The 16,828-nt window shown below is 37.8% G+C and overlaps 1 protein-coding gene across 1 annotated transcript; it reads left to right on the top strand.

Annotated features, from left to right (window-relative positions):
• Positions 1-1,561: 1,561 nt before the first annotated feature.
• LOC119798403 (chondroadherin-like protein) lies at positions 1,562-16,022 on the top strand. The gene is made up of 6 exons (XM_038307859.1): positions 1,562-1,799; positions 2,857-3,256; positions 4,504-4,649; positions 7,550-7,718; positions 7,975-8,137; positions 14,510-16,022. Exons 2-6 carry the CDS (start codon positions 2,879-2,881, stop codon positions 14,803-14,805), a joined length of 1,152 nt encoding a protein of 383 aa, XP_038163787.1. The 5' UTR covers positions 1,562-1,799; positions 2,857-2,878; the 3' UTR covers positions 14,806-16,022.
• Positions 16,023-16,828: the final 806 nt, after the last annotated feature.

Here is a 16,828-nt window from a genome sequence, read left to right on the forward strand (position 1 = left end):
ACATAAAGGGAGAAGAAGTGGAGGTGGTGGAGGAGTAGAAATACCTTGGTGTTCACCTGGACAACAAACTAGACTGGAGACCGACTGTGAAGCCTTCTGCAAGAAGTACAGAGCAGATTGTACTTCCCAAGGAAGTTTAGGTCTTTTAGTGTTTGGAGCTTAGATACTGCAGTTCTTTTACACAGTAAGTCTGTTGTGGAGGGTGTGATCTCTTCCTCCATCATCTGCTGGGGTAACATTACTAAGAGATAAGGACTCAGAAAAAAGCTCAACAAGCTAATGGCGAAGGCCAGCTGTGTTATAGGGACTCTGAAGATTATTTTATACAGAAGAATCTTTAGGGTTCTGTTTGTGGGGTCTTTTAGTCTCTCCCTCCACCTCCAGGTGGTGCCCTTTCCCCGTTCTGGCTTGGAGGGGGACTTCCGGGTTTTTTCTTCCCCACCTGCGGTTTGTTGGGTCATTACCTGAGGGGTATAAGAGCAGTGGACTGTCACCACCTCGACGCCAGAGTGTTTGCCAGTATTGGGTACTCTAGCCATACCGACATTAGCAGAGTCTAACCTTTGAGCCTTGTCTCTCTGAGTCTAAGCTTTTGCCTTTGTCTCCTTTTGTTTTCCGGTAGGATATCCTCCTGATCCGCTGGATAACCCTGGTCCTTCTCCCTCCCTGGAAGGAAATATTTGAGTCACACTGAGCAAGGGGAAACCTTCACCAGATCCGTTCTAGCCAACCTCTGGAAAACCCTGTGACAGTCTGCTCCGTTGCTCCTCAGGACCCATCACTAGTCGGCCTTGTCCGCCCTCCAATGAGTTCAACCACCACTGGTCAATACCCCCACAAACTGAACCCGAGGTTCAACCAAGAACCCCGTTAAGTGAATCATTACAACCAGTCATCATCACAGTTACCTCCCCTCTAAAGTTTCCGGTTCCAGTTCACCAGACCGCTAGATTTTCCTCCTGCTGAGAATTCCCCTTAGTTTGTCCATCTGAGTTTTATGTTTGTCTCTCTGGTTGCATACATCAATAAACTGGTAAACTTTTACCCTGCCTCTGAGTTGTGTTCTGCAAGTGGGCAAATTTTAGGATCCCATCATGACAAGAATATTTTAAATTGAGCAGGAATTCTTTGATACAAGCTTAGAATCAGCAGCTTGTTGTTTTATAGCCACTTTTCCATGCATCTCCTTTAGAGTTCCAGTCAATCTGCCGTTAAGTTCTTTAATCAATCCTCTCATGTCTTGGTATGTCTTGGATGACTGATTTAATAAAGCTCTGTGAACAGTTTGCACAGTATCTGCTCCTTAAGATAACTTCACTGATTTATAATATATTAAACAAAAGAACAATGCTTTATTTCCTCTTGCTAGACATTATCCAAAGAATTCTTTCTACAAAATAAAAAACCTTGACAAGCTCTAAAATGCATTGACTGCAAACACTAAGCTTAGTTCCTTTATATAACATCAATTATGCAGAAACAAACAGATGGGAGGGACCCGCAGAGGTATTAACACGATATAAGAGGGAGGGGAAAGAAGACAGAAAGCCCATCAATGCAGAGAGGTCAGAAGATGAGTGGAAGCATTTTGTGATTCAAGAGGATTAGTGGATTACTAACAAAGCTGTCTGCAACTCAAAGCCTCCATTATCAACATTGATTGTCTTTCATTGTTTTATATTCCTGTATCTCTACTGCTGCATTTGTCTCATCATCAGTCAGCTAATTGAAGGGACATAAAAAAATTGGTATCATCAAGATGTTTATCAAGATGTTTGGGCTCCGCAGCAGCATTAGAGGTGAGTCAAAATTTGAAAAATAAGCTCAATACTACTTTAATTTTAATTCAGATCAGATCAACTCAAACTGATCATTAAGGGAATTAAAACAGAGTAAAATTCCGTACCCTGAGATGTTTTCATGAAAGCAGTCATCTTTGCAGAGCTCCATTATCTCCTTTTAAATAGTAGAAAAGAAACTTTCTCAGTAAATCTTGGATAATCTGAAATTACAGACTTTCTTGCTACAATTTAGTCAACAATTTAAATGAATGCCTGTTGCCACTTGCTCATCCAGCAATAGTTTCCTAAGCTTTCCGAACAATTGAACTAATCTCCTTGAATAATTTAAATGAATTGCGCTATTTAAATAAACCAATTTTATCTTAGTATTTGGAATTTTTGCTCATTCCTCCAAACAGAACTGATCTAAATGAGCTGGTCAGGTTTGTAGGTCTGGCTCACATACATCCTGCAACTCAGCATATATTTTTTCACAATCAAGAGTATATTCAAGCATTGAAAAATCCATAAAGTTCTGTGTGGACCATAATGTTGCCCACATTAAGGTAATATTTCTCAAAAAACAAGCCCTGGTCACCCTGAGATAAAGATTATGCAGAAGGAACTGAGAAGAAAGATCATAAATAGGAAAAAAAATAGAAACAATAAGAAAACATAAACAGGAAAAAGATGGGGGAATAACTGCATTAATATAACCTCATTGGGTTTCAGAGAAGCAAATCTCAATTTTAAGTTACCAACCAAACTCCTGTGCTGCAGGACATTGTGGGTTGGCTAATTGATCTGGATAGGTTCTTCAACAGGAGCTGATCAAATATTCCCCCTCTCCCCTGATGCAACACCTGATCTTTGGCAGCTCCCAGCTGCAAACAAGCTAAATATTTGGTCTATCACATGGAATACCAAATTAATATAATAATGTTTGTAGTTGTAATGTAAGAAAAAATAGAACAAGTTAAAGAGACGTATATAAGGTACTGCAATCTTTCAAGATGTTTAATGGTATCAATTTAAACCTTGTTGTAAAGTCTCTGTTTTTCCTTTATTTTTTCAGAGCTGTGTCGATACTGACCATAATGTTGGGAGCAGAAAAAAAGGGATGTAACGTATTTGAATCTTTCACTCTTAGCCTTCAATCATTGTCAAATATGAACATTATTTTCTTTTACATTGTCATCCTCATGTTTTTCATCCATTTCCCTGGGCTGCTAATCCCATCTGCTGGAAGCACACATGTGTGTCCACACCAATGCATTTGCTATGAACAGGCTGAACTGGTGGACTGCCGCCTTGCCAATTTTGAACATGTACCCAGGGGCCTCCCTCGTGGCACATGGCTGCTCGAGCTGGGAGGAAACAATCTGAGCACCATAGGAACCCGAGCCTTCGTTGGACTGTGGTCCTTGAGGGTACTGGTGCTGACCAACAATCAGATCAGAGAAATTCAACCCCAGGTAGGCAGAACAGACCGGCTTAGAGCCTGAAGCATTATCCCAATTAGACTGTAGTAAAACCAGTTTTCTATCCTTCCAGATCTTGTATGTAAATACAAGATCTGGGAAGATAGAAAACTATTCAATTACAGTTTAAATATAATCAAACTAAAGTTTTTAGGTAATTTAGTAATCATTATCAAAGTTATTTAGATTTTAGTTGTCTGACGAATAAAAGCGATTTCTCTAATTGCATATTATAATTACCATACCTTAATATACCTAATGATGTCATTACCTAATTAGCGTCAGAATTTTTTTGTTCACTCCATCTGAGCTTTAAATAGGTACACTTCTAACATGCATTAGCAAAAGAAAGCAGTCTAGCTTCCAGGAAAGGAACTGTGCTCCTTCAGTACAATTTCCAGATGCATGAAAGTTCCATGTTCATCTTTTCAGTAAAGAAAGGGGGTCCAAGAAATGAGGTGGGGGGCAGTGTTGAGGTTAGGGTTAGATATGAGTCTTGCATGTAGCAACAGAGGAGACGAAAACTCCCTTTTAACCTGCAGCAGAACCAGGCTCAGTGTGAGTGGCCATCTGCCGAGGCTGACTGGGACTCATGAGATAGAAGGAGACAAACAAAAACAACATCAAAGCACTGATCCATAAATACTCTCCATGTTAGAAAATATAAAGGTAAACTAGTATGGGGTAATTATCCTGCCATAATGCAGGAGCACATAATTTCAATTTGAGAAAATAATTTCATCTTCTTGCACTCAAAACTTATAATGCTGCTCATACTCAAAATATGCGCTCTCTCTCAAATAGTTTCTCTTCTCTCTAAAATCTTTGTTTCTTCTCTCAGATTTAATGCTTCTTGCACAGATATTTTCTCCTCTTGCTTGCCTCCTTCTCTTTGCGCACAAACCGCGCTCTGCTCGAGTCTCAGATACATTCGCAAACCCGTAGGCTCTGCTTGCGGATTTTTTTTGCTCTCTCTCGGATTGCAGTTACATCATCGCCTAGCAACCTTTCCAGACAAGTAGCTAGAATCAGATCATGTGGAGAGTGCAGATGCTATCTTTATTAATGAATATGTTACAATGCATTTGCTATGAGCACGCTGTTGACAAAATAAACTAGATGGGTCATTTAAAGATTGCTGGATTCTGCCTTTCCAGAAAGACAGTGACAAAGAGGCAAGCTGGTCAATTGAAGAAATGTTCAACTAGATTGTAAAAAATAATTTATCTTTGTCTTCACAGGCTTTTTTCTCTTTGTCCTTCCTGGAGAAGTTGGATCTCAGCTGGAATCAGTTAATAACGCTCCCTGTGGACCTCTCCTCCAGCATGTCTGCTCTCAAGGAGCTGCGACTGGAACACAACAACTTACTTTATATATCAGGATTCAGGTACCTGTTTTGGTTTCAAATAAAAGCATGTTTCTTAACTTTCTCTTACCCATGTTGTGATCTGGTAAAGAAAAAAAAGTGGATTTAAACAAACAAAACTCATTGTTGATTTACATAGAATTTTGTCAGTGTTATGAAACTCCTATAGAATTGTAGGTTTTTGTTCTTCAACAAATCCAAATAATGAGATCTGAAAAGAGTGTAAAAAAAAAAAAGAAATTAAACGTGAGATTACTCATGGAAATCACGCTTGGGTGTGTTCTGATCTGATCTGGATCTACAAAGATGTATTGGGAATAAAACATACAATTAGTTGTAGAAGCAATTTTTCAGGCTTTTATGTCACTCCACAGGTTGTAGTGTGGGATTCACTTTGAGAACCGGGATATAAAACCAGATTGTTGTCAACAAGACAAACCAGCAGCAGTAAGAGAAAGCTAGGGATGTGTGGGAACAGAGCCTGCCACTCACCAATAACGAAGTCCAAATATCACAGTGGGAGAGCATCTTGTTGCTTTCATTTGATGCTGCCCCTTCAAGCAGTATATATGGCCAAAAGATGTGGGCAACATGTGATGCTGAGCAAATTTAGACTGGAAAATGCAGGTCTATCAAGGAAAACCACAGGATGTTGTTACTGAAAGGAATTAAGGGAAATATATGGTTCTACAATTAATATTAGGACTCAGAGGACTTAATATATGATCATTCCTTTACTTCTTTCTGTCTTGGTGAGGAGCTGCTCCCCAAGATTTTCTGCATGGAGGCGATGATCAGAAGAAATAAGCCCAACCTGCATCATGCTTTGCTTCATACCGAACAGTAGTGATGGAACGTAACAAAGTACATTTACTTGATTACAGTACTTAAGTACTTTTTTGAGTATCTTACTTTACTTGAGTCACGTTTTTGGAGATACTTATAACTTTCACTCCACTACATTTTAAAGTCAAATATTGTACTTCCTACTCCACTCAATTTCTAATAAGATGCTAAAGTTCCTTGTTCCTTTTGGCTCAGCTTAGCTTTATATTCCGCCGTTGTTGTTTTTCTTTCTTGAAAGAGCAGCCCTTAGGACTGAATCTGGACACCACTGTTTAAGAGATTTGCATGAAATTCCACACATGTAAAACTCAAATAAAAAGTTTTTTGTACTTAATAGTTTTATTTACGCATTAGTTGTTCCCATGTGACCAAGTAATCAACTAATCTGAAATCAGAGTTGTAGTTTCTTTGTGGTAATAGATGCAACCTTAAACCTCTATTCCATAGTGAAAGCATGAGGAGAATCAAGACACTCCTGTTTTCTTTTTGGATTGTTTTTGAATAATAAATCAGTCGCTGTTCTTATTTATTTGTGGCATTTTCATGCTATTAAGTTCTTTATTGATGGTTTAGAATTTGTAGCAGGTTTTTATAAGAATCAATACATCAGGTGGTTTCTAAAAGTTACAAGGTTCTTTAATATTACTCTGAAAATTATACAGAAAAGTAGATATTAGAAAATTTTAATCTGTACTTTTGAATACTTTAAAAGTGGGTACTTCAATACTTAAACTTGAGTAGGTGTTTGACAGAGTAACTTTTACTTGTAGTTGACTAAGATTGGACAATGAGTATCAATACTCATAATAATAATAATATAGTACTTAAGTGCTATAGTTAAGTACTTTGTCCACTACTGCCAGACAGTGTAAACTTTAGTTACTACTTTTTCTCTTTAGATAAGTTCTCAGTCATCCAGGTCATAGTCATTCCAAAAAAATTAAAAACAATCCACTGGACTTGGTTTCCGAGTTTGAAGACTTTCCGCTTTTTATTTTTCAATTCAAATGTCAGGAATAGGTTTTATGCAGTAGCCCAACAAAAGCCGGTTTTGAAAACTTGCTAATTGGAACAGACGAAGGGGTCCACCATTTGGAATGGGGATCTTTTAGCTTCACTTATTAGACTGCACTACCCCATATCCATCTAGGTGTCTGAAAGGTCGGTCGTTAAAGGGTATCGTCGGACTGGCTGAATAGGCGAGGTCCTCCACTTTCCTGTGCAGGAGGTGGGGTTGCAATGAAAAAGGGAAAGGATTAACTCAATTGCTGCATGGTACGTTTTTGAAAGCTGGAAACTGAGTACTGTTTTTTTTCCTTGCACACATTAATTACTCAACTCCATAAATGACTCAAGGTCAGTGTGTAACCTTGAAAATGTTAAACCGTAAAGGTGGAAATAAAAACAAAGTAACGGTGCCTGTCTCAGTCTGTCTAAGTGTGCATAGTTCACAGGAAGGACAGAAATAATTTTTTATATCTTTTAAATATACTTTATATCAACAACAGTGTTCTTCTTACATTTAGATTTCCTGTTCCAGTATTCAGTAATACCCTGAACACCGATCTTCCACCAAGAACAGCAATGGTGGCAGCATTATGCTCTGGAAATGTTTTTCTCCTGTAGAGAGCCATGTGGTCAGTTCTAACCAAATACAGGAGAAACCGTAGAAAACAACCTCTTTCAAATCCAGTTTGAAGAATGTATTAAGATGTGCAATTCTGCCACATAGATGGCTAAGGGCTCTTCAAGGTGATCTGAAACATGGCTGTATTAAAAATAATCTCTGGGAGGGCGAAACACAAATGCAGACCACATTTTTTTTAATTAGGTTTCCTTGAGTTGGTTTGTCAGATAAACAATATATATATAAAAAATAAAACAAAAATTTGTGTTTGCAATGTATCAAGGTGTAAAAAAAATTTTTGGTTTTCAAAGAAGCTCCTAAGTTCTCATATCAAAGTCAATTATACATTTTACTGAACAAAATGTTGGTATTTTGGGGTAAAAAAAAAAAAAAAGGTAAAGAATTATTGTTTTGTCTGAATTAAAATGAACTCTTTCTGTGCTCAAAGCTTGGAGTATTGGGACAACATGGAGAAGCTGGACCTCAGTCATAACCGATTGGTATCTGTTGGCCCTGGTGTGTTTAGGGGCCTCTCTAGGCTGAGACAGCTCTATCTGCACAACAACAGATTGACTGTGGTGGAGCAGGGTAGTCTGGATATGCTGCCTGGACTTGAGGTAAATACTCCAATGTTGTTTGTATTTATTAAGGTGTTTTGTTGGAATTCAATACTGAGCATAAAATAATTCTATAGAACCACTATTTAGTAACTGTATATATAATTATATAATACAATGTATCTTAAGACGAAAAAATTGTGGTATTGATTAACAGTGTGACATGGAAATAGACAAGGATTAATAGGTCGGCCTTTTTTGGAATGATTTTGAAAACAAGTGCTTGTATGAAATGTATCCATTTTTGTCGGTTTAGGTGCTCCAGCTGAGTAACAACAACATTTCCCAGATAGATACTGATGCCCTGGCTCCCCTCCATAGTCTGGCGGTTCTCAATCTGGAGGGAAACAACTTACATCACCTGAAGTTTAAGACCTTCATCAGTCTTCATACAACAGCAACACACATTCAGCTTTCAGGTTAACTGAAACATTTTTGATTGGTTCTTCTTTGGCCATTATTTCTAAACCTGACTTTAAATGATGCAACCAAATAAAAGAGCCCAGCCCCTAGTAGATGGGTTATGAGTGTCATAGGGATATTAAAGTGACACTTTTTAAAATAACTTATAAAAGCTTATCCATCTGTCTGTCCATCCTTCTTCTCCTGATTATTACATCAGAGTCATGGTGGGGCTGGTGCCTATCTCCAGCAGTCTATGGGGGAGGGGCGGGGTACACCCTGGACAGGTCACCAGTCTGTTGCAGGGAAACACAGAGACATATAAAGACAAACAACTATTCACACACACACTAACACCTTAGGATAATTTTGAAAAGACAATGAACCTAACAGTCATATTTTTGGACTGTGGAAGGAAGCTGGAGTACCCGGAGAGAACCCACGCTTGCTCAGGGAAAACATGCAAACTCCATGGCTGGGAACTGAACCTGGAGCCTTCTTGCTGGAATGAAACAGAGCTACATACTGAGCCAATGTGCAGCTAATAAAGGGTTATTTTACAGCTAATATCTCACTTACTGCAGCTGAACCTGGGTATCTTACTGTAGCATAGAACTAGTCCTTGAAAAATCACAAAGTCATAGTATTTAACTAGGTTCTTTTAAGGTGTTTCCTTTAGGTTTCATCTAATATCTCATCTAATCTAGATCTAAGCAGTTAGTGCCTACTGGTATGATACCAATTTAAGGCGATCAGATTCCTGAGACAAAATCTGGAGACATTTCCTGCTCGGTGATAAAAATACTTAAATGTTATAAATCTGAACTTTAGTAATAGAATCAGATAAGATTTCTTTCTTTACACATTTTACATATTTAAACATGCAAGTGTAGCAGCAGGGAATATGTTAGCATTTTTTGATAACATAACAAAAAATTTATATACTTTTTCTCTATTACTGCAAGTAGTAATGGGTTATTCAATGTAAAGTAAATCCTTTATGCATTCAGACCTGACAACCCCCCAGGTTTTTGTTAATTAGCCTCTTATGTCTCCTAAATAAGCTTAGTTGACATGACAGTTTAAATCAAATTGCCAATTCTTTAAATTCTATTTAACATTAATAGCTAACGCCTATTTAGAGCACAACATAGACAAAAAAACATCCCTAAAGGATCTGCATACATCACCCACAACCTACATATAGATTCTGTCTCACAATCATTCAAAGGATTCAACAGTATCTTCATTTGCGGTCTGCATTTGACCTTTGATGGCCGCTTTTAAACTTAACTTTGAAGCTGATGGCATGAACTGCTGCTGGTGAAGAGTAAGAACGATACATGCTTTAATCTCTGAAATTCCTAGTTTTCAAAAGCAAGAAGTTACATGATCTGTCCCTAGTCTCTTTTTATTAAATTGTAGTTGCACCAAAGGTCTGAATGGCGACATGAGCATACAGCTGTAAAAAGAAATTTCAAAGAAAATTGTTAATTCTAATTCTTGACCAGTGGTGTCAAAAGTACACACATTTGTTACTTAAGTACAAGAATAAATACTGCAGTTTAAAAACACCCTGGTAAAAGTTGAAATATCAACTTGACCTCTATACTCAAGTAAAGGTGAAAAAGTATGTGCTACAAAAACTACTTAAAGTATAAAACTATAAAGTAAACTTTTAAAAAACAGCCACTATAGTATATGAAAGGTCAATTTTACGACTATTTTGAAAATTCCTTTGAGATAGGGCCAAGGATGAGGGAGGTCTTGTTGGGCTCTGTCTCCATCTCCCGATACGCTCTCGCCTGTGTCCGACCTTTCAACATCTTTTAAAAAAATAGAAACTTTTTAAAAATGTAAAGTGTTTTCTGAAGTAGAGAACAACAATCTTTTAGTTTGGTATATAGACAATTTCCTGATTCATATATTTTTTAAAACACCTGAACCGATTGTTTTTTTTTTTTGTTTGTTTGTTTTTGTCTGGCTCAATGAGAGCAGTGGGCTTTAGGCTGCCCTGCAAGGCTTTAAACCTGGATTTGAATAAAGACAAAGCCTTTCTCAAGAACATATCAAGGTGCTCATTTTGAGCCTGGATCCATATTTATTTTTGATTTTGTTCATGGTGGAGAATCATGCTTCACAGCAGCAGGTTGAGCCAAACATTCTCTAAATGTTCAGGCTCCGCTCCGTTCCGGCCAGGTCAAAAAGGCTATTGCAATTGTAACACTTACAATGAGTTTACATTTGATATAACAGATAATAAGACCAGTGCTAGGTTCGGCTATGAAAGTAGAGAAATATGTAAGTGTATTAATGACCACAGACCAGAAAATATAATTAAACTGCCGTCTTATTATTTGAAAAGAGCAATATTACAAACAATAGACATACAATGACACAAAATTCAATCCACAATAGTTTCCCTATTTCTTTCAGAATGATCGGTTTGACCCCTGTTTCACATCTACACCTAATTTTAGGTATTAAAGGATACTATTTATTTAAACCTAGGTTAAAGTTATATTTAAGTTCAAGAATGATACTATTAACTATTTCATTTATAGTTTGTACGAATGAATCTCTTTTTAAAATCAATTTCAGTTATGTAGAGTTCTTTTTAGGAAGTTAAGGGTTTAATTTTAACTAGTTCTTGTTTCTATTATAACCCAACAGACAATTTACATTCCACACACTTACAATGATACTGAAAATGCTTCAGAAAGAAAATCAATAAAACACAACAGAAACAATCCAGCAAAAGATTGGATAACTTGTGCTTCAATCAATGTCCTTTCCCTCTGTTGATCCTGAAGGGTTAACCCTGGTTTTCTGAATCCACTGCTTTTTTAGCAGGAAAAAAATGGGCAGGTCATACCAGTTTGGATGATTTGAAATGTCCAGCAGAGGGCGTATCTCCTGCTAGACGGCAGTTACAGGGCTCCTGGGTTCTACTTTTCCGTTCCAGTCTCCAGCAGAAACTTAAAGGCCTGGTTTTATAACCAATAAAGCTTAACAAAATTTCTTTTTAACTTTGCTTTCTACTGAATAAAGTAACATATACACTCACTGGCCACTTTATTAGGTACCCCATGCTAGTAACGGGTTGGACCCCCTTTTGCCTTCAGAACTGCCTCAATTCTTCGTGGCATAGATTCAACAAGGTGCTGGAAGCATTCCTCAGGGAGTTTGGTCCATATTGACATGATGGCATCACACAGATTTGTCGGCTGCACATCCATGATGCGAATCTCCCGTTCCACCACATCCCAAAGACGCTCTATTGGATTGAGATCTGGTGACTGTGGAGGCCATTTGAGTACAGTGAACTCATTGTCATGTTCAAGAAACCAGTCTGAGATGATTCCAGCTTTATGACATGGCGCATTATCCTGCTGAAAGTAGCCATCAGAAGTGGGTACATTGTGGTCATAAAGCAATGGACATGGTCAGCAACAATACTCAGGTAGGCTGTGGCGTTGCAACAATGCTCAATTGGTACCAAGGGGCCCAAAGAGTACCATGAAAATATTCCCCACACCATGACACCACCACCACCAGCAGCCTGAACCGTTGATACAAGGGAGGATGGATCCATGCTTTCATGTTGTAGACGCCAAATTCTGACCCTACCATCCGAATGTCGCAGCAGAAATCGGGACTCATCAGACCAGGCAACGTTTTTCCAATCTTCTATTGTCCAATTTCGATGAGCTTGTACAAATTGTAGCCTCAGTTTCCTGTTCTTAGCTGAAAGTAGTGGCACCCGGTGTGGTCTTCTGCTGCTGTAGCCCATCTGCCTCAAAGTTCGACGTACTGTGCGCTCAGAGATGCTTTTCTGCCCACCTTGGTTATAACGGGTGGTTATTTGAGTCACTGTTGCCCTTCTATCAGCTCCAACCAGTCTGGCCATTCTCCTCTGACCTCTGGCATCAACAAGGCATTTCTGCCCACAGAACTGCCGCTCACTGGATGTTTTTTCTTTTTGGGACCATTCTCTGTAAACCCTAGAGATGGTTGTGCGTGAAAATCCCAGTAGATCAGCAGTTTCTGAAATACTCAGACCAGCCCTTCTGGCACCAACAATCATGCCACGTTCAAAGTCACTCAAATCACCTTTCTTCCCCATACTGATGCTCGGTTTGCACTGCAGGAGATTGTCTTGACCATGTCTACATGCCTAAATGCACTGAGTTGCCGCCATGTGATTGGTTGCTTAAAAATTAAGTGTTAACGAGCAGTTGGACAGGTGTACCTAATAAAGTGGCCGGTGAGAGTACGTCAGTTTGGCTTCTGAACATTGTGTGTTTTGGGGAAAAATGCTTCACCCACACCAGTCCATTTGTTAATATCAAGGTTTTTGTTTTTGTTTTGTGTCTTTAACATAAAACAACATAAATGGACTACTTCAGCTTCAAATTTCAATGAAATCAAATCTCTTTTGTAGTTTCAAACAAAATAAAATATCATAAAATGAAATACACCATTTATAATATCTGTAATTATTATTATTAATATTTTTTAACTATTTTGAGACCTATTTATTTCCTATTTATTTATTTCTTATTTGAGCATTTTATAGCTATTTTTATGAAAAGGTTTATGTTTAGTGAGGGCTATGTTTACCTGGGTTACACAATCACACCAAACAGGAAAAAGAACGGCGGGAAGATCCAGTTTGTCAAATTAAAATATAGTAACAGAAGATCGGTTACTACAAATTAGAGCATAATATTTATATATTTCAAAAAACTAACACCGTTTATTTAAAAGATTGGATGCAAACTATTGGTACTTCAACAGACCAGGAAGCAGATTTTTCATATCCATCAGAAACCGCACATGCTGATGCTGATGGGATTTTTTAAATATGTTACTAAATTAAGCGTTAATTTCTGCATGTTTTGCTCCAACGAATTCAACGATAATATCGCACATGCTCTCCTTGAGCTCCGAGGATAAGTCGGAGCACAGCAATACTGGAAGAACAGCGTAGGCTGTAGGCTTTGCTTAGTTCTGGAGCGCTGCTATGACGGAGGATGTGGGATTTCGGGGTAACAGGAGACGTGGCGCAAGTGACTTTAGACACTGTCGTCAGACAACATGTGGTAATTTAGAAATGTTTTAAATCGGGTTGGGTCCAGATCTGGACTGCGGGCCGCTAATGCGTGATCTCTGCATCAAACCAAAGCCAAAAGTCATAAGTAACGTTTGTTTTAAAAATGTAAGGAATAGAAAGTACAGATACTTTTGTGAAAATGTAATGGGTAGAAGTCAGAAGTAGGAAGAAAAAGAACTAATGGAGCAAAGTATAGATACCTAAAAAGTGTACTTAAGTACAGTAACAAAGTATTTGTACTATTTGATTCTTGATACCTCTGTTCCTGACCAATGTTAAGGTATAATTTCATTGAGGCTGATATTGGGCAAAAGAGAACAAAGACAGGAATGAAATATTAAAAGACTACTGCAACAGTATATATTTTTAGTCTTTGTGACTTTTAGCCTTAATGTCACGAAAAAATTTAGAGAGTTATATATATCTTCCTATAATAACGCCAAAATAGTTAGTAAAATAGTATAATTAATAGAGCTTAAACTGAAATTCTAAGTTAATCTGTTGTGGAATATAAAATCTTTGCCAACTATGAACTTCAAAATAAGGCTTAAGTATAAATTAAATCTGGAAGACTCTTGTAAGCTTCACCTATACCACCTGAAATGTTACTTGTTCAGCCCCACCAAACAAATTGAGACCACACCTCCTCTGAAGTCAATCACCTTGCAAGATCCCCTTCATTTAGCTCCTGGCCCAGCTTCTCTCTTCCACATGGAAGCAAACTTTCACCCACCTCTTCCCTCATTTTCAGTCCCACTCACCCTCTGGCTTATTCCACCATCAGTGTCCGTGCCCCGGGGGTTAAAACTACTCTTATCGTTTTGTAGGTTGCTCATCGAAGCAAATGTCTTCTGCCGGGGCCCAAGGGCCAAAGAAATTGTTTCATTTATATCTTCATCTGCTTCTATCTCCTTGAACGCCAGTCGGCCCAAGTAGATGGCTGCTCACACTGAGCCTGGTTCTCCTGGAGGTTTCTTTCTGTTAAAAGGGAGTTTTCCTCACCACTGTTGCTACATGCATGCTTAGTGTGAGGTATTGCAGAGAGTTCATGAATCAATGCAATTAACTGATTTTACTTAGACAGAAATATGTTGAAGAATATGATTTTGTTACCTGTATAAATAAATTGAACATTTTCTAGTTGAAGCTTTTCTCTGTGTGAGTCTCTCAAGGTGGAAATGGGCCTCAAACTCTATTTTCAATTTAAAAGAAATACAATACAAATAAAAGCAGAGTGAAAACATGTTTCTCTGTTACTTTTTTACCTTTGTAGGCAACCCATGGAGCTGTGACTGTGAGCTGCATCGTGTCTTCAGTAAGATCTTACACGTGCGTCACCTTCATATTGACGACTACCGAAATGTGACCTGCCAAGACCCTCCGCAGCTCACGGGGGCTTCGCTAGCCTGGGTGGACAGCCAACTCTGTTTTGCAGAGACTGCTACTGTCCTTGTTATCACTGTCACTGTGCTGGTGACTGTGATGGCAGCTGTCGTCATGGCAGAGAGAAACAGGAAGAAAAATCGTGGCAAGAATTGGGATACTGATTCACATAGTTCCCCATCTTAGAAAACTGATTTATCGCGGAATTCCAGTTTGATCCCATTGAACTTTAGTTCCTCAAACTACATCTGCAGTTGTCAGTAACTCACTGAAATTGCTTTAGAAAAAGGTAGCAATAACAAATGCTGCCTTTCAAAAACCAATATTTCTTTTTTGTTATTATGAGACCAAAATACAAGTTTGAAGAGACATGCAACTTAGAAAGCAAATACAGGACACAGAAAAACATCAAAACACTAATGAAAAAGAGCATGATTAGAGGGCCCCATTAAAACCATAAAACAGGAGAAGGAAATGAATATATCACATATTATGCACCTTTTAATTTTGTAGAGGGAAAATAACAAATATCTGTGAAAGACATAGACATCACTGAAAAAAAATATGTTCATATAAATGAATAACTTAGTAATTACATAAACTGTAGCTCGGGCATTTATTTGTTTAAAATAAAACTAAATATAATATTTTTATTTAAAAGGAAGAATGAGGATGATTACTTTTATTAGTATTGGATTAACATATTTATTTTTTTACTGAATTTTGGCAAAGTTTTATAAGTAGAACGTAGATTAACCAAATATTTCAAACTTCAGAGCAAAAAAAAAACCGTTGAATTTTATAATTTGCTATTAGCATTTTTTCCACGTATACCTAATAAATGCTTTGTGTTTACTTTGAAACAAACATATGAAGGATAGTGGAAAATCATGGAGTGACTGGTCAACTTAAGGCTGATGTAACAGGATTTCCAGTGCTACCAGTCAGTTCTCTTAGCTAGCTTATCAGCTTGTCTGTGGAGCTCTGCCACTCCAGAAACTCCAAAATGCACATTTCAGTGAAAGGTTTCAGGAAAATCTTGATGACTAGGCTGAAGAAATGACCACTGACAGAAGTTAGAGAAGTTGAATCAGACAACCGGCTGAGACAATTGCCAGAGTTGCCTGACCACACAAAGCTCAATCCTGCTGCAAACACTGAAAGCAGATTTAAATGTGTGCTAACTCATGATAAACTGACTGCACCGATGAAGTTTTAAGTAAAGCTGGACGATATGGCTTAAAAATCTAATCTCCAGTTTCTTCCAACCAAAAATCTTTTTATCTAGTTCATATTTAAGTTTCAGAATAAAAATTATAAATGATGTATCTTCCTTTAAAAATTAGGAAATTTGATTTCAATCTGTGAAATATGCTTGTAACATAAACTTGATTCACAAAAAACAATTAAAATACAACAAACTAAATGTTTGCAGATAGTCTTATCACACAGAGAACTATTTCAACAGTTATAGCACATCTAAGAACAAAGAGTGTTGAACCGATATATGGAAGGCCAAGCAGAGTAGTGGTGATTAAAAATCTTGATTTTCCATCAATTAAATCATCACAAGTAAACAATTAAATTTAATTATTTTTATCAATGATTTGCCCAGCCTTAGTTCTGAGTTCTATTTTCTTGACTTAATGACAAATTAAAGGGCTAAATAACTCCACTTGTACACTCACCTTCACAAGTTACTGCCACTGCTTGCAGCACAAACCACTGCAGGATATCTTGCTGAGTCCAGCACAGCCTTTTTAGCAGTCTCAGGGAAAGTTTAAAGGTTCTGCCTCTGACATTACTCTAAAAGTGAATTTGCCTGAGAAAAGGTGAATCCTCCTAATCATTATTGGGGTTTGTATTTCTTGTTGATTTATATATCACTATTCATTCATCCATCCATCTTCTCTCGTTTATTATGTCCGGAACATGGCGGGGCTGGTGCCTATCTACAGCAGACTATGGGTCACCTTGGACAGCTCACCATTTAACCTAACAGTCATGTTTTAGGACTGTGACATTAAGCTGGAGTACCTGGAGAGAACCCACACATGCACAAAGCATGCAACAGTAAAATGGTTTCCTGTGGAATTGCACAGATTGCATTACTCTTAGCCAAAATGTAAAAAGAGAAACTCTGAAATATTCAAATATATTCTTGTCCTGGAAACAGTGTTTTTTGTTGTTGTTGCAAATTATTCTTTAG

The sequence above is a fragment of the Cyprinodon tularosa genome, unplaced genomic scaffold (assembly GCF_016077235.1).
Source record: "Cyprinodon tularosa strain WSP-4 unplaced genomic scaffold, ASM1607723v1 ctg622, whole genome shotgun sequence".
In the NCBI taxonomy this organism is placed as follows: Eukaryota; Metazoa; Chordata; class Actinopteri; order Cyprinodontiformes; family Cyprinodontidae; genus Cyprinodon; species Cyprinodon tularosa.

Excerpts from the sequence above, each read along its gene's own strand:
- LOC119798403 (XM_038307859.1), top strand. The coding sequence starts at position 2,879 with ATGTTGGGAGCAGAAAAAAAGGGATGTAACGTATTTGAATCTTTCACT. Across the intron at positions 3,257-4,503 it reads TCAGAGAAATTCAACCCCAG|GCTTTTTTCTCTTTGTCCTT; the intron begins GTAGGCAGAACA and ends TTGTCTTCACAG. Across the intron at positions 8,138-14,509 it reads AACACACATTCAGCTTTCAG|GCAACCCATGGAGCTGTGAC; the intron begins GTTAACTGAAAC and ends TTACCTTTGTAG.